At 35.6% G+C, this 23,362-nt stretch overlaps 1 protein-coding gene across 1 annotated transcript in view; it reads left to right on the forward strand.

Moving 5' to 3' along the window:
• Nucleotides 1-23,362, forward strand: part of LOC116569989 — a 90,285-nt gene that overhangs the window by 28,676 nt on the left and 38,247 nt on the right. The window contains 3 exon segments of the mRNA XM_032306498.1: nucleotides 6,125-6,220; nucleotides 12,170-14,047; nucleotides 15,261-15,298. Coding sequence (XP_032162389.1) covers nucleotides 6,125-6,220; nucleotides 12,170-14,047; nucleotides 15,261-15,298 — 2,012 coding nt within the window.

Genomic DNA, 23,362 nt, shown 5'->3' on the forward strand with positions numbered 1-23,362 from the left:
GGAAAATAGGCAGCCAAATATACTTTATCCATTAGGGCTGTCATTCAGAATAGAAGGAAAGATAAAGATTTTCCAAGACAATCAGCACATACTGGGTCACAAATCAGGATTCAACCAGTACAAAAAGATTGAGAGCATACCATGCATATTTTTGGGCCACAATGCTATGAAACTTGAGGTCAACCACAAGAAAAAACTTGGAAGGAACACAAATATGTGGAGATTAAAGAACATTCTACTAAAGAATGAATGGGTCAACCAGGAAATTAAAGGAGAATTTTAAAAATACATGGAAGGAAATGAAAGTGAAAATACACATTCTAAACCCATTGGGATGCAGCAAAGGAGAAGAGAGGGAAGTATATACCAATATAGGCCTTCCTCAAGAAAACAGAAAAGTCTCAAACACAAGACGTAACCTTACACCCAAAGGTGCTGGAAAAATAAGAGGAAATAAAGCCTAAATCCAGCAGGAGAAGGGAAATAATAAAGATTAGAGCAGAAATCAGTGATACAGAAATTTAAAAAAAAAAAGTAGAACAGATCAATGAAACAGCTGTTTCTTTGAAAGAATTAACAAAAATCGATAAACTCTTAGCCAGATTTATCAAAAAGAGAGACCCAAATAGATGAAATCATGAATGAAAGAGGAGAGATCACAACAAACACCAAAGAAAAATGATTATAAGAGAATATTATGAGCAATTATATGCCAACAAATTAGGCAATCAGGAAGAAACTAATGCATTCCTAAAAACATATAAAATACCAAAACTGAAACAGGAAGAAATAGAAAACCTGAACAGATACATAACCAGCAATGAAATTAAAGCAGTAATCAAAAGACTCCCAACAAACAAATGTCCAGGACTGGACAGCTACCTGGGGAATTCTATCAAACATTTAAAGAAAAATTAATACCCATTCTTTTGAAACTTTTCCAAAAAAACAGAAGTGAAAGGAAAACTTCCAAACTCATTCTATGAGGCCAAATCCCCAAAACAAATACCTCACTAAAAAAGAGAATTATAGACCAATATTATCCCTGATGAACGTAGATGCCAAAATTCTCCAAAAGATACCAGCCAATAGGATCCAACAGTATATTAATAGGATTATTCACCAAGATCAAGTGGGATTTATTCCTGGGCTACAAGGGTGGTTCAACAGCCACAAGTCGATTAACATGATACAATACATTAACAAAACAAAGGATCCTCTCAGTGCAGAAAGGCATTTGACAAAATACCGCATCCTTTTTGATAAAAAAAAAAACCTCAGAAAAGTGGGGAAAGAAGGAACATACCTCAGCACCATAAAGGCCTTATACAAAAGACTTAAAACTAATATCCTCAGAGGGGAAAAACAGAGCTTTTACCCTAAGGTTAGGAACATGACTGGGATGTCCACTTTTGCTACTGCTGTTCAACATATTACTAGAAGTCCTAGCTTCAGCAATCAGAAAACAAAAAGAAATAAGAGGCATTCAGATGAGCACAGAAGTCAAACTTTCACTCTTTGCAGACATCGTGATTCTCTATGTAAAAATCCCAAAGGACTCCACCAAAAAATTGCTAAAACTTACACAGGAATTCAGCAAGGTTAACAGTCTATAAAGTCAACACACAGAAGTCTGTTGCATTTCTATACATCAACAATGAAGCAGCAGAAAGGAGTCAATTCCATTTATAGTGGTACCAAAAACTCAAAGGTACCTATCTAACCAAAGTGGTAAAAGAATTGTGCTATGAAAACTACAGAATATTTATGAAAAAAATTGAGGAATACACAAAGAAATGGAAAAACATTCCATGCTAATGGATTAGAAGACCAAATATTTTTAAAATGTCTATACTACCTAAAGCAGTATACACATTCATTGCAATCCCTACCAAAATAACACCAGTATTTTTCACAGATCCAGAAGAAACAATTCTGAAATTTATATGGAACCACAAAAACCACCAGATAGCCAACACAGTGTTGAAAAAGCAGAACAAAACTGGAGGTAATCACAATTCCAGATTTCATGTTATACTACACAAAACTGTAGTAATCAAAGTAGTATGGTACAGGCAGAAAAAAAAAAAAAAATAGACACATGGGTCAATAGAACAGACAGCAAACCCAGAAATGAGTCTGCAACTACATGGTCAAACAATGTTAATGTTCAACAAAGGGGAAAAAGTCTTGTCAACAAATGGTATTGGGAAAATAGATGCAGAAGAATGAAACTGGACCACTTTCTTACACCATGCACAAAAATAAATTCAAAGTGGACAAAAAACCTAAATGTGAAACAGGAATCCATCAAAATCCTAGAAAAGAATACAGATATCAAGCTCTTCGACCTCAGCCACAGCAGGTTCTTGCTAGCCATGTCTCCAGAGGCAAGAACAACAAAAGCAAAAATGAACTATTGGGAGTTCATCAAGACAAAAATCTTCTGCACAACAAAGCAAAGAAACTAAAAGGCATCCTATGGAATGGAAGGTGTTTGCAAATGACATATCAGATAAAGGGCTAGTATCCAAAATCTAAAAAGAACTTACCATACTCAACACCCAAAAAATTAAAAATCAAGTCAAAAAAATGGGAAGAATACATGAAAAGACATGCTCCAAGAAGACATACAAATGGCTAACAGACACATGAAAAAGATGTTCAAATACAAATCAAAACCACAATGGGATAGCATCTCACCAGTCAGAATGGATAAAATTAATAACTCGGGAAAGAATGGATGCTGGCAAGGATATGGAGAAAGGGAAACCCTCTTGCACTGTTGGTGGGAATACAAACTGGTCCAGCCAATCTGGAAAACAGTATGGAGGGTCCTCAGAAAGTTAAAAATAGAACTACGCTGACTCAACAATTGTGGTACTAGGTTTTTACCCAAAGTATACAAACATAGTGTTTTAGAGGGGCACATCCACACCACTATTTATATCAGCAATGTCCACAATAGCCAAAATACAGAAAGAGCCCATATGTCCATCAACAGATGATAAGGAAGATGTAGGATTGAGGGGGGTGGAATATTACTCGGCCATTAAAAACAATGAAGTCTTTCCATTTGCAATGACATGGATGAAACTATAGTGTGTTATGCTAAGCAAAATAAGTCAATTAGAGGAAGAAAAATACCATATGATTTCACTCATATGTGGAATTTAAGAAACAAAACATAAACATATGGGACAAGGGAAAAGAAGAAAGCAAACTATAAGAGACTCAACGATAGATCTCAAACTGAGGGTTGATGGAGGTGTGTGGAGAATGGGCTAAATGGGTGATGCGTATTGTGTGTGATAAACCACTGAATTCTACTCCTGAAAGTAGTATTCACATAGTTAACATAGTTAACTGTATGTTAACTAACTAGAATTTAAATAAAAAGTTGAATGAAAAGAAAATAGTGTCATGTTGATAGCATAAGATGGGATAAGAATACAGTGTCTTTGCCTCTGTGGTCTTTATCCCCAAAACACAAATTCCATTTTTATCCTCAAAACATATCAGACAAGTACCCCATACTGAAGGACTTTCTGCAACATCTTCTAAATGTCAAGATTGTCAAAACCAGGGCAAGTCACTCATAATCTAGAGGAGTCTAAGGAGACATGATAACTAGATATAATATTGTATCCTGCATGGATACTATGTATACTATGGAACAGATGGATACTATGGATACTGTGGAACAGAAAAATGAGATTAAGGGGGAAAAATAAATATCAAAGTGTGGATTTTATTTAATAATTGTCAACATTATATTATTAGTTGTGACAAATCTAGGAATGTTAACAGTAGGGTAAATTGGGTACAGCATATTTAGAAATTTTCCTTCCTATCCTTGCAGTTTTCCTGTGAATTTAAAGACATTCTAAAATAAAAATTTTCTTTTTATTTTAGATTTTATTTATTTATTTGACAGAGAGAGGGGGAACACAAGCAGGGGGAGTGGGAGAGGGAGATTTTTTTTCTTCATCAAATGAGTTCTTGCCATTTGCAATTACATGGATGGACCTAGAGGGTATAATGTTGAGTGAAATAAGTCAATCAGATAAAGACAATTATCATATGATTTCACTCATTTTGGAATTTAAGAAACAAAACAAAAGAACAGACCCCCCCCCAAAAAAAGGGCAAACAAAAAAGCAAACTCTTAAATTCAGACAATAAACTAGTGGTTGTCAGAGGGGAGGTGGGTGGGGGAGGGATGAAATTGATAAAGGGGATCAAAAGTACATTTATCTTATGGAGTACTGATAATAAATTGTAAGTTTCTGGTTTTTGTTTTTGTTGTTGTTGTTTATATTTTAAATCTTTTGAGGCCTTTCCTGGTATGTAGTTAAGTTACTTGGAATTAATTTGATTATTTCAGGGATTGCGTTAAGCTGTGTTTTGTTAGATTCAGAGCTTGCTTTAGGACTCATTTGGCTCTTCTGTTAAGCAATAAACATCCTTCTGGTATTCTTCCCAGTTGGCCATGAAGTAGATTTTTCTACCCTGGCTGGTGGCAACAGAAGCTTCTTACATCTATGTATGCTTTGATAATTTTTTCAGCCTATTCTTTTTCACTGGTCTTTCCCCATCCTTGAGTATTTTTCTTCCATACTTGGACAAGTTAGTACTTAGGAGACTCTTCTGCAAATCTCTAATAAGACTCCATATCAGTACAGCTTTTTCTTTTTTTTTTTTTTAAGATTTTATTTATTTATTTGACAGAGAGATAGAGAGCACAAGTAAGCAGAGCAGCAGGCAGAGGGAGAGAGAGAAGCAGGCTCTCTGCTGAGCAGGAAGCCCGATGTGGGGCTCGATCCCAGGACCCTGGAACTATGGCCTGAGCCGAAGGCAGCTGCTTAACCAACTGAGCCACGCAGGCGCCCCAGTACAGCTTTGTCTTCTTTAGTATTTCATCCTGAACAATTCTAGTTGTCATGATTCATTTATGTTACTTCAACTTAATGAGTCAGCTAGGCTTTTTTGGTTCTTTTGTTCTGGGTTAAACTCTTGGCAGTAAGCTGTGTGATAAGGGAAATTTTCAACTTTTAATGTTTGTGGGCCCTGCTCCTGGGCTTTAACATTTACTAAGACCAAAATGACTTGGCGAAACCTCAAAGCATGGGCTCTTTTTCTGCCCCAAGCACATGTCAATTTTTTTGAAAAAGACGAAAAAGGAGCATTCTAAACATAAAGATAAGAAAAACAAAACAACTCTCTCTGAGATTAATCATAGAGCCTTGCATATAATAAAAACATAAGATAAAGTCTGTAACTTTCTGGAATGTCCTTCATCTTATTGATTTGTAACTCTTTGTGTAAAGAACATATATAACCCTGCACTAAATGTTCCTTCCCTGGAAGACTCTTGCTTGTGAAGATTGTGTATCCCTGGCAGTTGTCCTAACTTGGGCTCAAGTAAAACTCTTCCTTTCTCTTGAAAATTTTTTTTTAATTTTTTTTAAGATTTTATTTATTTATTTGACAAAGAGAGATCACAAGTAGGCAGAGAGGCAGACAGAGAGAGAGAGGGAAGCAGGCTCCCTGATAAACAGAGAGCCCGATGCAGGACTTGATCTCAGGACCCTGAGATCATGACCTGAGCCAAAGACAGAGGCTTAACCCACTGAGCCACCCAGGCGCCCCTCTTTAAAATTTTTTAAAGTTTATGTTCGTTTTGTGTCAACACATGGTAATCCTAGGACTCACATCATTTGTTTTCCTATTTCAGGTATTTCTGTCTGCACTGCCTGGTGTCTAAAGTCTAAAAACCATTTTATATAGTTTGTACACTTTTTTAGATATGTGGTATGGAGAAGTAAATCAGTTCCTTTTACTCTGTTATGGCCAGTTTGGAAAGTCCTTCTAAACGCTCTTCTTTAAAAGATAGACACTGAGCATTTTGGAATTTAACATTACTTAGGCTTGTGATTTAGGGGGTTAAGAAGATTGGTGCTTTATAAGCATTAGAAAATATTTTTTGTGATCATTCCCCTCCCAGAAAAGTTGTAGTGAGCACCCTAAACATGCCACTTTTAAAACTATACCTTACTTCACATTCAGAAACAGTGAAACCTATGCAGCTAAACTGAAGTGCTAAATTATTTCCCATTTACAGGGTACTGCTTTGCAAAACCAGAACTGATCTTCACATTGGAACAAGGAGAGGATCCATGGTTATTAAAGAAAGAATTTCTAAGAAAAAGCTCCCCAGGTGAGTTATTAAATACTGGCAGAATGCATCCAAGAAAATTAGATCCAAAGTGATCAGCTAAAAAAAAAAATAAAACCAAAGCAATCAGCTGGAAGTGAGCTGTTTAAAATGTTTTTCAGCACTGTCCTTTTAGAGTCTTTTTAAATTACAAAAATATTAAATCTAATAAAATGTGAGGGGGGGCCAGTTAACACAAGGAGTGGGTTGTAAGCATGTTGATATTCTCATCTTAAAAGATGGGAAGCTGAAAAGTTAAATAATGAATTCTATACTCTTAACAGTAAAAACATAAAAACTAAGAAAAATTAATAAAACTACTAAAATCGAGAATCAGCAGATTAGAAAAGAGAAAGGAACCATAATTTTTTCACCATATGATAATGTGTTACTAGTTGTCATCTAAATATATAGATAATTAAGAAATTATATAATATAATTGGAAAGGATAACTACTGGAACAAACCGCAGCCTTCCTAATTATTAGAAGTTAAATATGTTTAATAGAGCAAAGATAACAGACCTATTAATAGAAAAGTTTCTTTAAAAGCTATACAGAGTCCCCAATAATATTATGTGTCAACTATACTTCAAATTAAAAAAAAAGAAAGAGCAAGTCCTCAAGACAACTACCACATACCACATTCATTGGTTCTTTTTGCTACTCATGTAGTCATACTTAACAGCTAAGATTTATAACATGAAATGATTGGTACAAAGCAAAATCAGCAAAATGAAAAGGGACGAAGTCCAGAGGAAACCAAGTGCAAGCTTCTAAGACCCCCAACAGTGAATGTTGTCTACCTGGAAAGTTCATTAGAGACTAGGTTCTTGAGAACCATCTCAAAATTTAAGTTTGTAGATGCCAGGCAAGGGCTAATCTTCCAAGCCAACCATCTAAGGGTAACAGTCTCAGGCCTGCTGTGTTAAACATTTTGGACAAAAGCTATGCAAATACACTACATAATATGCAGTAAGATAAACATACCTGCCATATCAACTAATGAAAATGAATTAAATTCACCTATTAAGATAATATCCCATCAAATTGTATCAAAGAGATATGCCTAAAAAGTAATATATATATATATATATATATAGTTTGAAATATAGCCATGAATTGTTAAGCCAAAAGCATTTTAAAACTCAATATTTATTTACCTAATACTTAAGAATCAGTTCATGTCAAAAACAGATAAGAAAAGGGATATTTTGATAAAGCTGAAAGAGTTTTAAAGGACATTGAAGTTTTCAGTATTATGTACCAAATGATCAGGATTCATAAAATAAAAGCTGGCAAGAGTTAAAAGGAGAAGTAGGCATACATTAGATATAATAAACCTTAATATGCCCCTCTTTCATACCAGACTCAGTGGGGTCTAGAATACGGCTCAGAAAACTATCCCTAGGTCAAATCCTGCCTGCTGCTTTTTTTGGTAAGGAAACATTTATTGGAACACACAGCCATGTCCATTTGTTCATGTATTCACACTACAAGGCAGAGTTAAGTAACTTCAGTTTGAACTACAGAAACAACATAGGCTTTAACTGCTCAGGTTCTCTTCTATGTGGATTTTTTTCAATACAGCACATGTAAATATATTTTCTCTTTCTTATAATTTTCTTTTCTGTAGCTAACTTTATTGTAACAATACAGTATATAATACATGTAATATATAAAATGTGTTCATCAACTTTATGTCATTGGTACAATTTCTAGTCAACAGCAGGCTATTAATAGTTAAATTTTTGGTGAGTTAAAAATTGCATATTTTTAATTGCTTTGGGGGTTGGCACCCCTAATCTCCACATTGTTCAAGGGTCAACTATAATTGCAATAGAGACTGCATGACCAGCAAAGCCCAAAACATTTACTCTCTGGCCTTTTACAAAGAAAGTTTCCCAATCTCTGGTCTAGACATTATCTAGCATATTTTATTAAAAAAAATCTATTAAGTGTCTTTCAAAACTCTATTTTGAAAACAAAAAATAAACCTCCTTTTAAATGGCCTTGGAACACTGAGAAAATGTAAAGTATTTTAGACAAACGTCAATAAATTCCAAAAAGCAGAGATACTATCGTTCAGTAACACTAATTGCAAACAATATGAGAAAAGTTAAAATCCCTCTATCTTAAAATCAGTGATGAATATATATCTTTCAAAAACCTATTTTATTAAAAGGTAAATCAAAATTATACAATATCCTGAAGTTTTTATTAAAAAAACATGTCTTGGGCTGCCTGGGTGGCTCAGTGGGTTAAGCCTCTGCCTTTAGCTCAGGTTATGATCTCAGGGTCCTGGGATCGAGTCCCACATCGGGTTCTCTGCTGGGAGGGAGCCTGCTTCCTCCTCTCTCTCTCTCTCTCTGCTTGCCTCTCTGCCTACTTGTGATCTCTCTCTGTCAAATAAATAAAATCTTTAAAAAAAATGTCTTATTAGAACCTTTGAACTGTAGGTAAAGCAGTGCAGAATTTTTCATCTCATATACAGTTGACACAGGTTTGAACTATACAGATCTACCTATACATGGATTTTTTTCAATAAATGCAATAAAGTACTGTAGATGTATTTTCTTTTATTTTCTTAATAATATTTTCTTTTCTCTAGCTTACTTTATTGTAAAAAATACAGCATATATAATACATGTAAATTACAAAATATGTGTTAACTATGTTTATCTTATTGGTAAGGCTTCTGGTCAACAGTAAGCTGTTAGTAGTTAAGTTTTTGGGGAATCAGAAGTTATACACAGATTTCCAACTGCATGGGGAGTGGTCAGCACCCCTTGGCCAGTTGACCCTTGAAACACATGGGTCAAGTGTACTTTTTTTTTTTAAGATTTTTATTATTTATGTATTTGATAGAGTTTACAAGTAGGCAGAGAGGCAGGCAGAGAGAGAGGAGGAAGCAGGTTCCCCGCTGAGCAGAGAGTCTGATGTGGGGCTCAATTCCAGGACCCTGAGACCATGACCTGAGCCGAAGGCAAAGGCTTCAACCTACTGAGCCACCCAGGTGCCCCTCAAGTGTACTTTTTTTTAACAAGAAAGAAAGTTGTAAAAGAAAGCTTAAGTAAAGTAAAAAAAAAATGTAATACAAAGTATAATGGTATCAATTATATAGCAAAGGTAATCCTTGGAATAAAAGTAAATTAAATAGCTAACCTCAGCCAGAAAAAGGAAAGAAATCAGAAGGGGACAGATTCTTACTTGTGTAATATAATCTTGGAATATTTTAGCCTCTCCTTCATTTCTTTTGTAAACTCTTAAATCATGTGATGGACGTGTCAAGTTATTGAATGAGATGAGCTCCTTTTCTCACTTGGATTATGATTCCCCCCCAAAAGAATTGTCTGTTTCATTCTTCTACTTTGATATGTATGATATGATAATATTTTTTTAAGATTTTATTTATTCATTTGACACAGAGAGATCACAAGTAGGCAGAGAGGCAGGCAGAGAGAGAGAGAGGAGGAAGCAGGCTCCCCGCTGAGCAGAGAGCCCGATGCGGGACTCGATCCCAGGACCCTGAGATCATGACCTGAGCCGAAGGCAGCGGCTTAACCCACTGAGCCACCCAGGCGCCCGATATGATAAATATTTTTAATAACATTGTAGATTGATTCCAAAATGAGGTGGAGGTAACTATTTCATACTGATTCATTCAGAAGACACTATTCATAAATGCAATGCCCAAGTCAAATTTCTAGGATTTTTTGAATCCTCAGGCTAGGTCAACAATCGATCTGAGCCCTTCTATAAGCTCCCTAGGTAATTCTGAGCACACTGCTTTTTATGGACCACTGATATATTACAGAAGGATGCAAAGAATATCATAGTGAGGGTTTCATTTTGGAAAAGTGAGCAAAGCTGCATAAAATATATTTCATATCATATAAGGTACTGTTGATTAAAAGATGAACCAGTATTTTAAATACAACCAAGAAAGAGAAAATTGCTTCTTATTTAACTACGGACATGCCATTAATTTTAAAAATGACTCCTAAAGAAAAAAAAAAAGACTCCTGATTTGGGTTGTGATAATTTACTTTAAAAGTCTTGAGTCACAGGGCACTTGGGTGGCTCAGTTGGTTAAGCCTCCGCCTTTGGCTCAGGTCATGATCTCAGGGTCCTGGGATTGACCCCATATCGGGCTCTCTGCTCAGGCGGGGTGCCTGCTTCTCCCTCTCTCTCTGCCTGCCTCTCTACCTACTTGTGATTCTCTCTGTCAAATAAATGAATAAAATCTTAAAAAAATCATCAGTCACAAATATGGGCCCTCTCTGTATATCCCTTGTTAAAATAGCAGCTGCCTTCAGCTCAGGTCATGATCCCAGCGTCCTGGGATCGAGTCCCACATCGGGCTCCTTGCTCTGCGGGGAGCCTGCTTCTCCCTCTGACTCTGCCTGCCACTATGTCTGCTTGTGCTCGCGCTCGCTCTACCTCTCTCTCTGGCAAATAAATAAATAAAAATTTAAAAATCTTAAAAAATAATAATAATAATGATATAGGCAGAATGGTACTTCTTTCAGATTTTAAAGTAAATATTGCTTAAATTTGTAAGAAGATATTAGAAGTCTTTCTGTTGTTAAGTTTAATGAAGATAGCTTTGCTGTACCTGAAAGGCATCTAGATTCTGTATAGTTCTAATACTAAATTGGAAGTCAGTTTAGGGAAAGAGTGTGCATATAAAGTTACTGCTGGAAAAGAACCATTTAATGGGGACCGATAATAAGATTAGAGCAGGAAAATACTATGGACGGGGGGAATGGTAGCTAAAACACACAATGAACATGTAGTTAATGTGACATTTTCCCTGAATCACTTAAATCTTTAATCTTTTGGTGCCTAGGGTAATATATTCAAGGCTTTCTAATATTTTTAGGATAGGCCTGATGTTTTTGCTAGGAGTGTGGGTAGTTAAAGGGCAATAACAGTCAAATATGCATAAGAAACTTATGGTGAATAAATACAAAGGATACTTGTAGTTTTTAGGGCCAGTTTGAAGCATGATCCTTACTTAAGGTTCTCAGTCAAAAAAAAACCTAGCTATGTTGGAAAAAAAATATCAAAAATTGGGCAAGCAGGACTAGTTTGGGGAAAATAATGAGCAAGTTGAAAAGAGAAAAGTTGAGGTTTGATGACCAAGAGATATTCACTATTTAATAATAATACCAAGGTACCAGAACCAGGATAGACCAGTGACTCCATTATAGGTGGAAAAATTACTTTAAGTCCCATCATTTTGTTTTTACTTCTACTGATACACTTTTTCTGTGAATAATACCACAGAGAGAATTAAAGCATGGCAAATATTTTTTTTTTCACCATGAGGAAGTTGGTCCCGTTATAAACTTAGTGTTGTTATGTAGACTAGCAAAAATGGAGCTCCAAATGTAATCACATATTCTAATGATTATGCTACCATTTTAATCTATATTTGACTAAGAATCTAGACTCATATTTTTCCTTAATGCAAATTCTATCTCCAGTAAAACCATTGAAAGCCTTTTAATCTACTTAGTTTCATAATCTTTGTTGAATTCATCCCATTTACTACTTTTTTCCTGTCTTTTCTGTTCCCAAGAACCAATTCTCTCAAATATATTCTACATTCTTAATTGTTCCGTTCCTTTATATCTTCTTCTTTAACCAGCATTGAAAACTATACCTTAAGATGCCAAATCATATGTATATTTATTTCTAGTTTCTTCCCACTAAAAAAGTTTTTTCATTTTTTTGGTTTTGGGGGTTTTTTTGGGTTTGGGGGGGTTTTTTGTTTGCTTTTGGGGGGTTTTTTTTGCAAAAAAAAAGAATATACACTTGAAATTACTTTATTAACCTGAGCCAGAAACTGAGGCATCAAATACATAATAGGGCATACATCTATAAGTCCCATTCCATAAGAAGTATGTTAAATATCTTAAAGTATTTTTAATTTTCTCATTTTTTAGAAGACTCCCAACCTAATCAACATTCAGAGAAGAGCCTAGAAAACCAAGGCAAATATTTGTGGCAAGTTTTGTTCACCAACAAATCATTGACTACAGCAGAACCATGTAATCTGGACATAAACATTTTACCTGCAAGAACAATGCCCTATAAATTTGATACTACAGGGCCTACCTACCTGCATCTCAGCTCATTGGCCCCACACTGTCAATATTCAAGAAAGAAGGCTGATAAGCTTACTGAGAAATGGCTTCTTAGTATTAAGGAGGGCAGAACTAATACTAGCGAGAAATCACTTGTCTATAGTAAAAATGTGAAATCCTTCAGTCATAAAGAGAAAGTCATTCAGCATCAGGCAATTCAGACTTTGCAGCAAGCTTCTGAGTACAACGAATGTGGAAAAGCTTTCCTTGAACAGACTGCTCTCATTGCATCTGAAAGTATCCACCCAAAAGTGAAATCTTATAAATTCAGTAAATTTGGGGTAAAACAATGTGATAAAACAACTTTTATAGTCTCTCATAGCAATAATCCAGAAGAGAAGAGTCATTGTGAATTTAATGAATATGAATGTGCCAAAAACAGAAATAATTTCAGTAGGATCATGCAAAGAACTGACACAGAAGGGAAACCTTTCAGCCAAAAATCACACAGAGAACATCAGAAAATTCATATAGGAGTGAAACCCTTTGAATATGGAAAGAATTTCATCCATAATCCAGCCCCTCCAGTGCATCAGAGAACTCACACAACAGACAAATCCTCTGATTATGACACATGTACATTAGGTTGCCAGTCAGCTTTCAACATACATCAGAGAACTCACATAACACTGAAACCCTATGAATGTAATGAATGTGGAAAACCCTGTACTATGAATTCATTCCTGATTCAGCCTCTGGAAAGTCACACAGGGGATAAAACCTACGAATGTCATGCATGTGGGAAAGCTTTCAGTGAGAAATCACGCCTAAGAAAACATCAAAGAACTCACACAGGAGAGAAACCTTATAAATGTGATGGTTGTGAGAAGTCTTTCAGTGCAAAGTCAGGTCTAAGAATACATCAGAGAACTCACACAGGGGAGAAACCCTATGAGTGTAATGAATGTGGGAAGTCTTTCAACTATAAGTCAATCCTCATAGTACATCAGAGAACTCACACGGGGGAGAAACCCTTTGAATGTAATGAATGTGGGAAAGCTTTCAGCCACATGTCAGGCCTAAGAAATCATCGGAGAACGCACACAGGGGAAAGACCATATAAATGTGATGAATGTGGGAAAGCTTTCAAACTGAAGTCAGGTCTAAGAAAACATCATAGAACTCACACAGGGGAGAAGCCCTATAAATGCAGTCAATGTGGGAAAGCTTTTGGTCAGAAATCACAACTCAGAGGACATCATAGAATTCACACAGGGGAGAAACCCTATAAATGTAATCATTGTGGGGAAGCTTTCAGCCAGAAATCAAACCTCAGAGTGCATCACAGAACTCACACTGGGGAGAAACCCTATAAATGTGATGAGTGTGGAAAAACTTTCAGGCAAAAATCAAATCTCAGAGGACATCAGAGAACTCACACAGGGGAGAAACCCTATGAATGTAATGAATGTGGAAAAGCTTTCAGTGAAAAGTCAGTCCTAAGAAAACATCAGAGAACTCACACTGGAGAGAAACCCTATAATTGTAATCACTGTGGAGAAGCTTTCAGCCAGAAATCAAACCTCAGAGTACATCAGAGAACTCACACAGGGGAGAAGCCCTATAAATGTGATAAGTGTGGGAAAACTTTCAGCCAGAAATCCAGCCTTAGAGAACATCAGAAAGCCCACACAGGGAGTTGAACATCTGAACGTAAAGAATATGGAAAAACTTTGAGCCAGAAATCAAATCTCACAATATAAAAGAGAAAGAGAACCCTGTGAATAGAATAAACTATTCCAAGTTCCTCTGCAAGATACCAATCTTCACAAACATCAGAGAATGTACACAGGAGAGAAATTCTTGGAATATATTTTATATGGGCAGTCTTTCATACAAAGTGCAGACCTTTGGATCAGAGAACTCACCCACCAAAGAAATGAAATTACAGAAAGAATGAATGTAAGAAATACTCTGTACTCAATCCTCAGAAAACTCACACTGCAGAAAAGGTCTGGGAATGTAATAAAATGTGAAAACTCTGCATCAATTATCAAAATATACTCATCATCAGATAAATGATACAATAAGAAAACTGAGAGTGTAATAAGTGTTTGATAACTTTTAGCCAAAAGCCACCTCCCTCAGTACAACAGAAAATACGTAGAGGTTATAGACCTCACACTATTTCAACACAAACAAAAAACAAGGTAATGGATGTGGGGAATTTTTCTATTACAAATCAGCCCTCAGTTTGACTTACACAGAAGTAATCCCCATATGCCATATGGCATATGTCCAAATATGTCTAAATCCCCATATGTCATATGTCTAAATTTCTCAACCAGTGTCATCCAAATGGTGTCATATTAATAACCTCTGGCTAGTAGGATGTGGGTGTCATTGACCAGTCTCATTTAATACATTCCTCGAATTAATGTTTTCTACTGTCCCTTATTAGAATGGAGTAGAGATATCTCCCAGTGAAATCGTGGGGCTCATGCACTGAAGATGGGAGAATACAAGACGGAAGGAAACAGGGTAAAAGAGTGACTGAAATGGAGTTTTTTCCTCCATGGAACCAGTCTTTTTGCAGCAAGGATATAAATTTGTTACTGAGTTTCTACAGGCTTGAGTACACTCTATACTGACATATACTCACCAAACCCTCAACTAATAAAGCCTAGGAATATGATTTCTGTGGATATCTAAACTCAACATATATCAGAAACCTGACAAAGGAGAAACCCCTGACAATATCCTGAATGACCATAGTTTTTATCCACAACTCCTCCTCATCAGTCAGGTAAATACCAGTGGAAGAAACTCAACATTTCAACATATGTAGGAAATCCTTTACCAAAAAATAATATCTCATCAAATATCTGATAATTGAATTGTAAACATATGAAAGTTTTCCAACAGGTTGTCAAATTTTAATCTTTCTCAGAATGTGTTACAGGGGGAGAATCTATCAATTTGAGAAAGGTAAGTAATAGCATCTACTTAGAAATTGTTTCATAAAACAATTGTTACATATGTATTATGAAAACAGTTAAACATAACAATATTGATAATGTAGAATTCACTAGAATAAGAAGCTTTAAAAAGAAATAAAAAATAAGTTGCATAAACTGAACAGTGTTGAATATATGTGAATATTTTCTGATTCCTCTATTTTTTATCTATGTGTGTTTGTATATGTGCATGCCACTTACCAGGTATTTATGAGTGTACTGAAACCCAACATCATTATAATAGAATTATGTACCCCTTGCTCAGTAACTGTTCTGACATCAGCTACATTTTACCACATGTAGATTAATAAGTCTTTTACAGGAAATCTCTGAATGGACAGAATCCCATACTACATTTCATTTCTCCTGCTGCTTTCTCACATGTACATCTAGGGAAGGATATTGTTACTAAACAGTTTTCAAAGAAGCCAAACAGTGTTTTCTGTGTACTTTTGTATTATCTCAGGGTCGCCATGCTAAAATATGGAAAGAGCCTAGATGTCCTTCAAGAGATGAATGGATAAAGATGTGGTTTACACACATACACGTACACACATGCACATATATACCCAATGGAATATTATTCAGCCATCAAACAGAAAGAAATCTTGCCATTTGCAGCAATGTCGATGGAACTAGAGAATATTATGCTAAGTGAAAGAATCAGAGAAAGACAAATACCATGTGATTTCACTCATGTGGAATTTAAGAAATGAAAAAGATGAACTTGGGGAAGGGAAGCAAAAATAAAATAAGAAAACAAAGAGGGAGGCAAACCATAAGAGATTCAACTATAGGAAACAGGGTTGCTAGAAGGGAGGTGGGTGGGGGATGAGGCAACTGGGTGATGGGTATTAAGGAGGGTACTTGAAATAGTGTACACTGGGTGTTGTATGGAACTGATGAATCTCTAAAATCTACCTCTGAAACTAATAATACAGATTTGTTAATTAAATTGGATTTAAATAAAACAGTAAATGATTATACAGTCAGTTAAGCAGGTAGGAATATTTCATGTGAAGATGTTTCTAGGACTAAACTGGGAAAATAAGCTTGTGAACATTAAAATACATAAAGTGAAAAAAAAAAACATTTCAACATACACACATCTTCAATGTCACCGATTATTTTCTCAGCAGTATCAGGTATACTGAGGAGCCCTTTGAAGGCATTCTTCATTTATGATACTGTTTTTTATTTCTAGCATTAAAATTTTATTAAAACTTCTATCTCTCTGCTGAAATAACTTATCTAATCATGCATGTTGTCTAGCTTTTCCATTAGAGTCATTTTATATGATATCTGTCCTTCTCTGGCTCAATGAAGCAACTGCTTGGGCCCTTGCTTCTCTCCCTGCAGCCACCTAGCTCTCCAGAGTCTGCGTTAGTTTTTACCCTGCCATCTCAGCTGATGCATTCAAGAAAACTTACTAACTTAAAGTCTGCCTAGCTGTTTTCTTATTGGATGTTCTCTACTTATCTGAGCTAAAACTGAAAATTTTAAATGGATTTTTGATAAATGTTCCAGTGTAATTTGATGGGAAAGGATAACTATTTCCAAAAATGGTGATAAAATAATTGGATAATTGTGTATTTTAAATATACCTTTATGTTTACATCATAATTAAATACTTAATTCAAAATGAAATATAGACCTAAACAAAGTAGCTAACAGTACAATATTTGTTAGAAAACAGACAAAAGTATAATTTTACTTTGAGACCAAATAGTAAAGAAAAAAAGATAAGTTGAAGTTTATGAATTTTTAAAGTGCTTTTCAAGATTTTATTATGAAATTGGAAAAAAACACAGATTAGGAGAAAATGTCCCGAATAGATCTGACAATTATATCTGATAAAGTACTTGCATCCACAATATATAAAGAATATTAATAATGGGAAAAAATTATAATGCAATAATAATAATAATACAAACAACCTAGTTAAAATGGGCAAAACAGGAGAAGATTAAAACAGGCATTTTAGAAAAGAAGATATATAGATACCCAATAAATACTAAAAGAGATGTCCCAAGCTTTAGTCATCAAGGAAATGCAAACTAAAATTATAATGTGGTAGTATTACAAATCCCTTTGATAGTTCCTTATAAAGTTAACAATATCATAACTACAACTAACAATTTGAGTTCTAGATATTTGCCTCCAAGGAAACACTGTACCCAGAAAATTTTTTAAGTTTTTCTAAAGAATTTTATTAAGATGTTCAAGGAACTTTTATTCACAGTAGCTCCAAATTAGAAAGAACCAAAATGTCCATCAACAGATAAATTGTATAAACAGTGATATTAGAATGGAGTAGCACTCAGTAATAGAAAAAACTGCTAATGGATGTATCAACATTGATAAATCTCAATAAGATTAGGCTGGGAAAAGAAGCCAACCAAAAGAATCTGTATCATCTCTTTTCTATGAAATTCTAGAAAAGACCTCTAATATAGATGGATAGGAAACACATCATTGGTTGCCTAGGGTGGGGTTTGGAATTCACTAGATAGAGGAACAACAGAATGTCTTAGTGTGATGGAAGGTTCTATATTTAGATTGTGTTAGTGTTTACAAAGCTGAATAAATGTTTGCAACTCATCAAAATGTACAAAAATGCATACACTTTATATACATAAATTACATGTCAGTACAGTTGATTTTAAAAATCATAAAATTGAACTTTATTATGTATATTAGGAGACCCAGCATGTGCCAAGTGGCTTATTGACTTTACTAATTGGTTATTTACTCCCCTCCCCCTCCTGTTTGGCTTTGTGACCTGGAGCAAGTCAGTTCTTTATGTTCCTCGGTTTCCTCATTTGCGGAAGGTACACAATGATAGTAATTACCTACAATCCATTTGAGGAGCATTTTCTGAATCTATGTCAATCACTTAAACCAACCTGGCACAGAGCAAATGGGCAATAAATAATAACTACCATTATTTTACTAATGCTAAAAATCAAAATGAATATGTTCTTTAAAAAAGCTTAATGCAAGATTATAATTCATAATAAAACAATGGGATAATTTAGACCTAAAGGTGGCTTCACCTTGATTGGATGGGAGTTCCTCACATTATTATGGCATCAATTTTTCTAACCCTATCTGATGACACCATTCCTGAAGTGCTTGAAATCTTGGGGTCTGCTAAGTTGCTGACATGACTTCATCCAAAACATTAAGTGTCTAGTTCCCAGGCAATTGCTTCTGAACAGAGACATAAAAAGCCTCTCCCTCAATGGCCCTACATCCCCCTCCCCACCATCTCCCTAAGATTCTCTCTGATAGAAGCTTTTAGAAGCCAAAACTAAGCTGAAGTATTGTCACTTGGGTTCTCTGCTACAGTCCAGGTTAGTAGGCATACACACAAGATGTATGAACATTCTAGAAAGAAGTCATACTTGAGCATAGTTCTAATAACACAAACACACATACACATTCTCTAAATGCTTTCAGCATATGATACTACAGCTGCCCTAAGTTGTTTCCCTGTTGTATTGAAAGTGATTTCATGTGTGACTAATAATGCCTTTTAACACAAGAACTATATCCTGAGTCTTTTGCATAATTGAATCACATGGTGCCTGCCATAAAAAAAAAGAAGACTCAGCTCTGCAGCGACTTGGCTCTAATCATGGGCAAAAGCCATGAGGTTTCACATTATTTGTCACAGGTGTGTCAAAACTTAAAAAAAAACACCATTTCAAGTAGTAGAGGATCCTCTACCTGTGTGCAGAGTTCATGGGGGCATGACTCGGGTCACAGTTTGAGAACCCATCTTCTGTGTTGATAGAAAATTTTTACAAGGACTTGAAACATTGAGCTCAATTTTCAGCGGCCCTTCCATATTCCTAAGAGAAACTTATTCTCATCAGGACTAAAGCACCCTCCTTACAGGTTTACCAAAGAAAAGAGTGCTTGAATAATGCTTCTAACAATCGAACACACAAGTAATTTGTTTTCATATTATGCTATATTGTTATGGAAAGAATATAATTTTTTAAATTAAGTGTGGCTTAGCCTGCTCCTTGGCATATTTTTCCAATGTTTTTATATTATTTAGCTATGTATTACCCCCCAGCACTGTTTTTTTTTAAATCCAGTGATTTTGATATATTGTCTTTTCCTTTTCATTTTCTCTAAGTATTTTCTAATTTCCCTTGTGATTTCTTCTTTGATCTATTGTTTAAGAGTATTGCTTGATTTCCACAAATGAATTTTCCAGTTTTCCTTCTGTTACTGATGTTTAACTTCATCCTGCTATGGTCACAGAAGAGACTTTGTATAATACCTTTCTTTTTCAATCTATTGAGACTTAATTTGTGCCCAAATGTTTGGTCTCTCCCAAAGAATGCCCCATATGCCCTTGACACAAATGTGTATTCTGTTGTTTAGTGCAATGTTCTATAAATGTTTGTTAGATCTAGTTGGTTTATTTTGTTGTACATGTCTTCTGTTTCCTTATCTTCTGTCTGGTTGTACAATCACTATCAATAGTGAGATTGAAATCTCCTTGTTATTATAGTAATATCTGATTCTCCCTTGATTCTGCCTATTTTTGCTTCTTATTTTGATCTTGTTATATGTGCAATTGCTTATAATTGTTAAGGCTTCTTGTGTTATTAAACCTTTTATTAATATGTAAATTTTTAATAACTTTTTAAAATTTTATTTAAATTCAATTAGTTAACATATGGTGTATCATTAGTCTTAGAGGTAGAGTTCAGTTATTCATCAGTTGCATATAACACCCAGTGCATCTTGTGCCCTCCTTAATCCCCATCACCCAATTACCCTATCCCCCCACGTGCCTCTCCTCCACTTTTTTTCCTATAGTTCAGAGTCTTTTATGGTTTGTCTCCATCTCTGATTTCATCTTATTTTACTTTTCCCTCCCTCCCCCATCATCCTCTGTTTTGTTTTTTTTAATTCTACATGAGTGAAATCATAGGATAATTTTCTTTCTCTGATTGAAACTTATTTCACTTAGCATAATAACTGTTTTTATTCAAAGACTATACTGTCTGATAATACAAGTACCCCTACACTCTTTTGGTTACTGTTTGCATAGAATATTTTATCTATCCTTTCAATATCAACCAGTTTGTCTTTGGATCTAAAAGTAAGTCTCATGGTAGAAGAGTAGGGGACCTTGTTTCATCTGGTCCTTGAATTTAGCTGGATATCTATCAAACCATCTGAACACCCACAAAATCAGCTGAAGATGTTAGAAAATATATCTGGAACTCTACAAGCAGAAAAGTGACTTGCTTTTTGCAAGGTAAGAAGTGTGGAAAAGTGAATCTGAGGGGAAGTATCAGAAGATAAACAGAGGGGGGAGGGAGCCTCCCTAAACTGGCTACTGGAAAGTAATATAACACTGGTGTGCAAAAATGGAAACCCTTAGAAATGTGCTCCAATGAGAGATATCTCTTTCTGAAAGGGGCCCAGGGGATGAAAAGGGCAGAATTCTAGGTGGGTCATTGCGGTCTTAGAATCCCAGGAGACAGAACAAATGGGGGTGCCTGAACTAATAGAGTGCCCAAGTAGTGGAGCAGGAAAACTGGTTATGGTCAGCAAGCACAGGAGGGATCTTAGCTCCAAAAAGACACAACAATCTTTAATGTGTATGTGCCTAACAACAGGGAATTAAAATACGTGAGGCAAAAACTGATAGTTATAGTTGGAGCCGTCTATCAGAAATGGACAGATCCAGCAGGCAAAAAACAAGTGTAGAAATAGTTGAACACAACAGCACCATAAATAAACTGATATAATTAACAACTACAGACTCTCTCATCTAACAATACAGAATACACATTCTTCTCAAGCTCACATAGAACATTCAGTAAGATAGACCACATTCTATATCTAAAACACATATTAACAAATTTAAAAGAATAGGGCCCCCTCGGTGGCTCAGTGGGTTAAGCCTCTGCCTTCAGCTCAGGTCATGGTCTCGGTCCCGAGATCGGGCTCCCTGCTCAGCAGGTACCTGCTACCCCCACCATGTACCCCCCCCACCCGCCTACCTCTCTGCTTACTTGTGATCTCTCTCTCTGTCAAATAAATAAAATTTTTTAAAAATTTAAAAGAATAAAAAGTACAAAATATATGCTCTGAAACCACAATGGAATTAAACTAGAAATAAATATAGAAAGATAGCTGGGAAATTCCCAAATACTTGGAGATTAAGCAATACATTTCTAAATAACATGTGAATCAAAGAACTCTCAAATTTTAAAATATTTTGAACTAAAAAAGTACAACTTAGGGGCGCCTGGGTGGCTCAGTGGGTTAAGCCGCTGCCTTCGCTTGGGTCATGATCTCAGGGTCCTGGGATCGAGTCCCGCATCGGGCTCTCTGCTCGGCAGGGAGCCTGCTTCCTTCTCTCTCTCTCTCTGCCTGCCTCTCAGTGTACTTGTAATTTCTCTCTGTCAAATAAATAAATAAAATCTTTAAAAAAAAAAAAAAGTACAACTTATCCATTTTGGGGGATGCAGTGAAAACACTGTTTAGAGAGGACTTTGTAGCCTTGTAGAAGAAAGTTCCAAAATCAATCATCTAAGATTCCATGCTAGAAAACCAGAAAAGAAAGAACAAATCCAAAGTAAACAAAAGAAAAGTATTAACTAGGGCAGAAATCAATGAAACTGAAAACAGAAGCCAATAGAGAAAAACAATGAAACCAAAAGCTGATTCTTTTAAAAGATAAAACTGATTAACCTCCACTCCATCCAAAGGAAAAAACAGAAAACAAGTTACTAATATCAGAAATGAAAGGACATCACTACAGATCTGTGGACATTAAAAAGATAATATAGGAGGGGTGCCTGGGTGGCTCAGTGGGTTAAAGCCTCTGCCTTCGGCTCGGGTTATGATCCCAGGGTCCTGGGATCAAGCCCCACATCGGGTTCTCTGCTCAGCAGGGAGCCTGCTTCCCTCTCTCTCTCTCTCTCTCTCTGCCTGCCTCTCTGCCTACTTGTGATCTCTGTCAAATAAATAAATAAAATCTTAAAAAAAAAAGATAATAAAGGAATACTATAAACAACTCTATGGCCACAAATGTGATAACCTAGGTGAAATGAACTAATTCCTCAAAAGACAGAATGTACCAAAACTCACACAAAAGAAAATAGACAATATGAGGCACCTGGGTGACTCAGTCAGTTAAGCATCTGTCTCAGCTCAGGTTATGATCTCAAAGTCTGGGGATCAAGCCCCACATTGGGCTTCCTGCTCAGCAGGGAGTGCACATCTCTCTCTTTCTCTGCCCCTCTTCCCTGCACATTATCTCTTTTCCAAACAAATAAAATCTTTTTTTAAAAAGAGAAGAAGGGCTCCTGGGTGGCTCAGTGGGTTAAGCCTCTGTTTTCAGCTCGGATCATGATCCTAGGGTCCTGGGATCAAGGCCCACATCGGGCTCTCTGCTCAGCAGGGAGCCTGCTTCCTCCTTTCTCTCTGCCTGCCTCTCTGCCTACTTGTGATCTCTCTCTCCCTGTCAAATAAATAAAATCTCTTAAAAAAATAAAAAATTTAAAAAAAAGATCTGAATATAGCTATGTCTATTAAAGAAATTCAATAAAGAAATTAAATCAACACAATACTAGAAGTCTTACTAATACAATAAGACAAGAAAAGGAAATAAAACTTACTGACTGGAAAAAAAAAGAAGAAAGCCATCTTTGTTCACAAATAATGTGAATGCCTATGTAGAAAATAAGAAAGAATGAACAACAAAACTCCTGGAACTAATAAGCAATTACAACAACATTGCAGGCTACAAGGATATATACAAATGTCAATCATTTTCCTATATGCCAGCAAAAAACAAATGGAATTTGAAATTAAAAACATAACACTATTTACATCAGCACTGCCCCAAAATGAAAAACTTCATAAATATTCTAACCAAAAAAAAATGTACAAGATCTATATTAGGAAAACTACAAAACTCAGATGAAAGAAATAAAAGAATAACTAGACAAATGGAGAGGTATTTCATGTTTATGAATAGGAAGACTCAGTA

This window comes from Mustela erminea, chromosome 12 (genome assembly GCF_009829155.1).
Source record: "Mustela erminea isolate mMusErm1 chromosome 12, mMusErm1.Pri, whole genome shotgun sequence".
Lineage (NCBI taxonomy): Eukaryota > Metazoa > Chordata > Mammalia > Carnivora > Mustelidae > Mustela > Mustela erminea.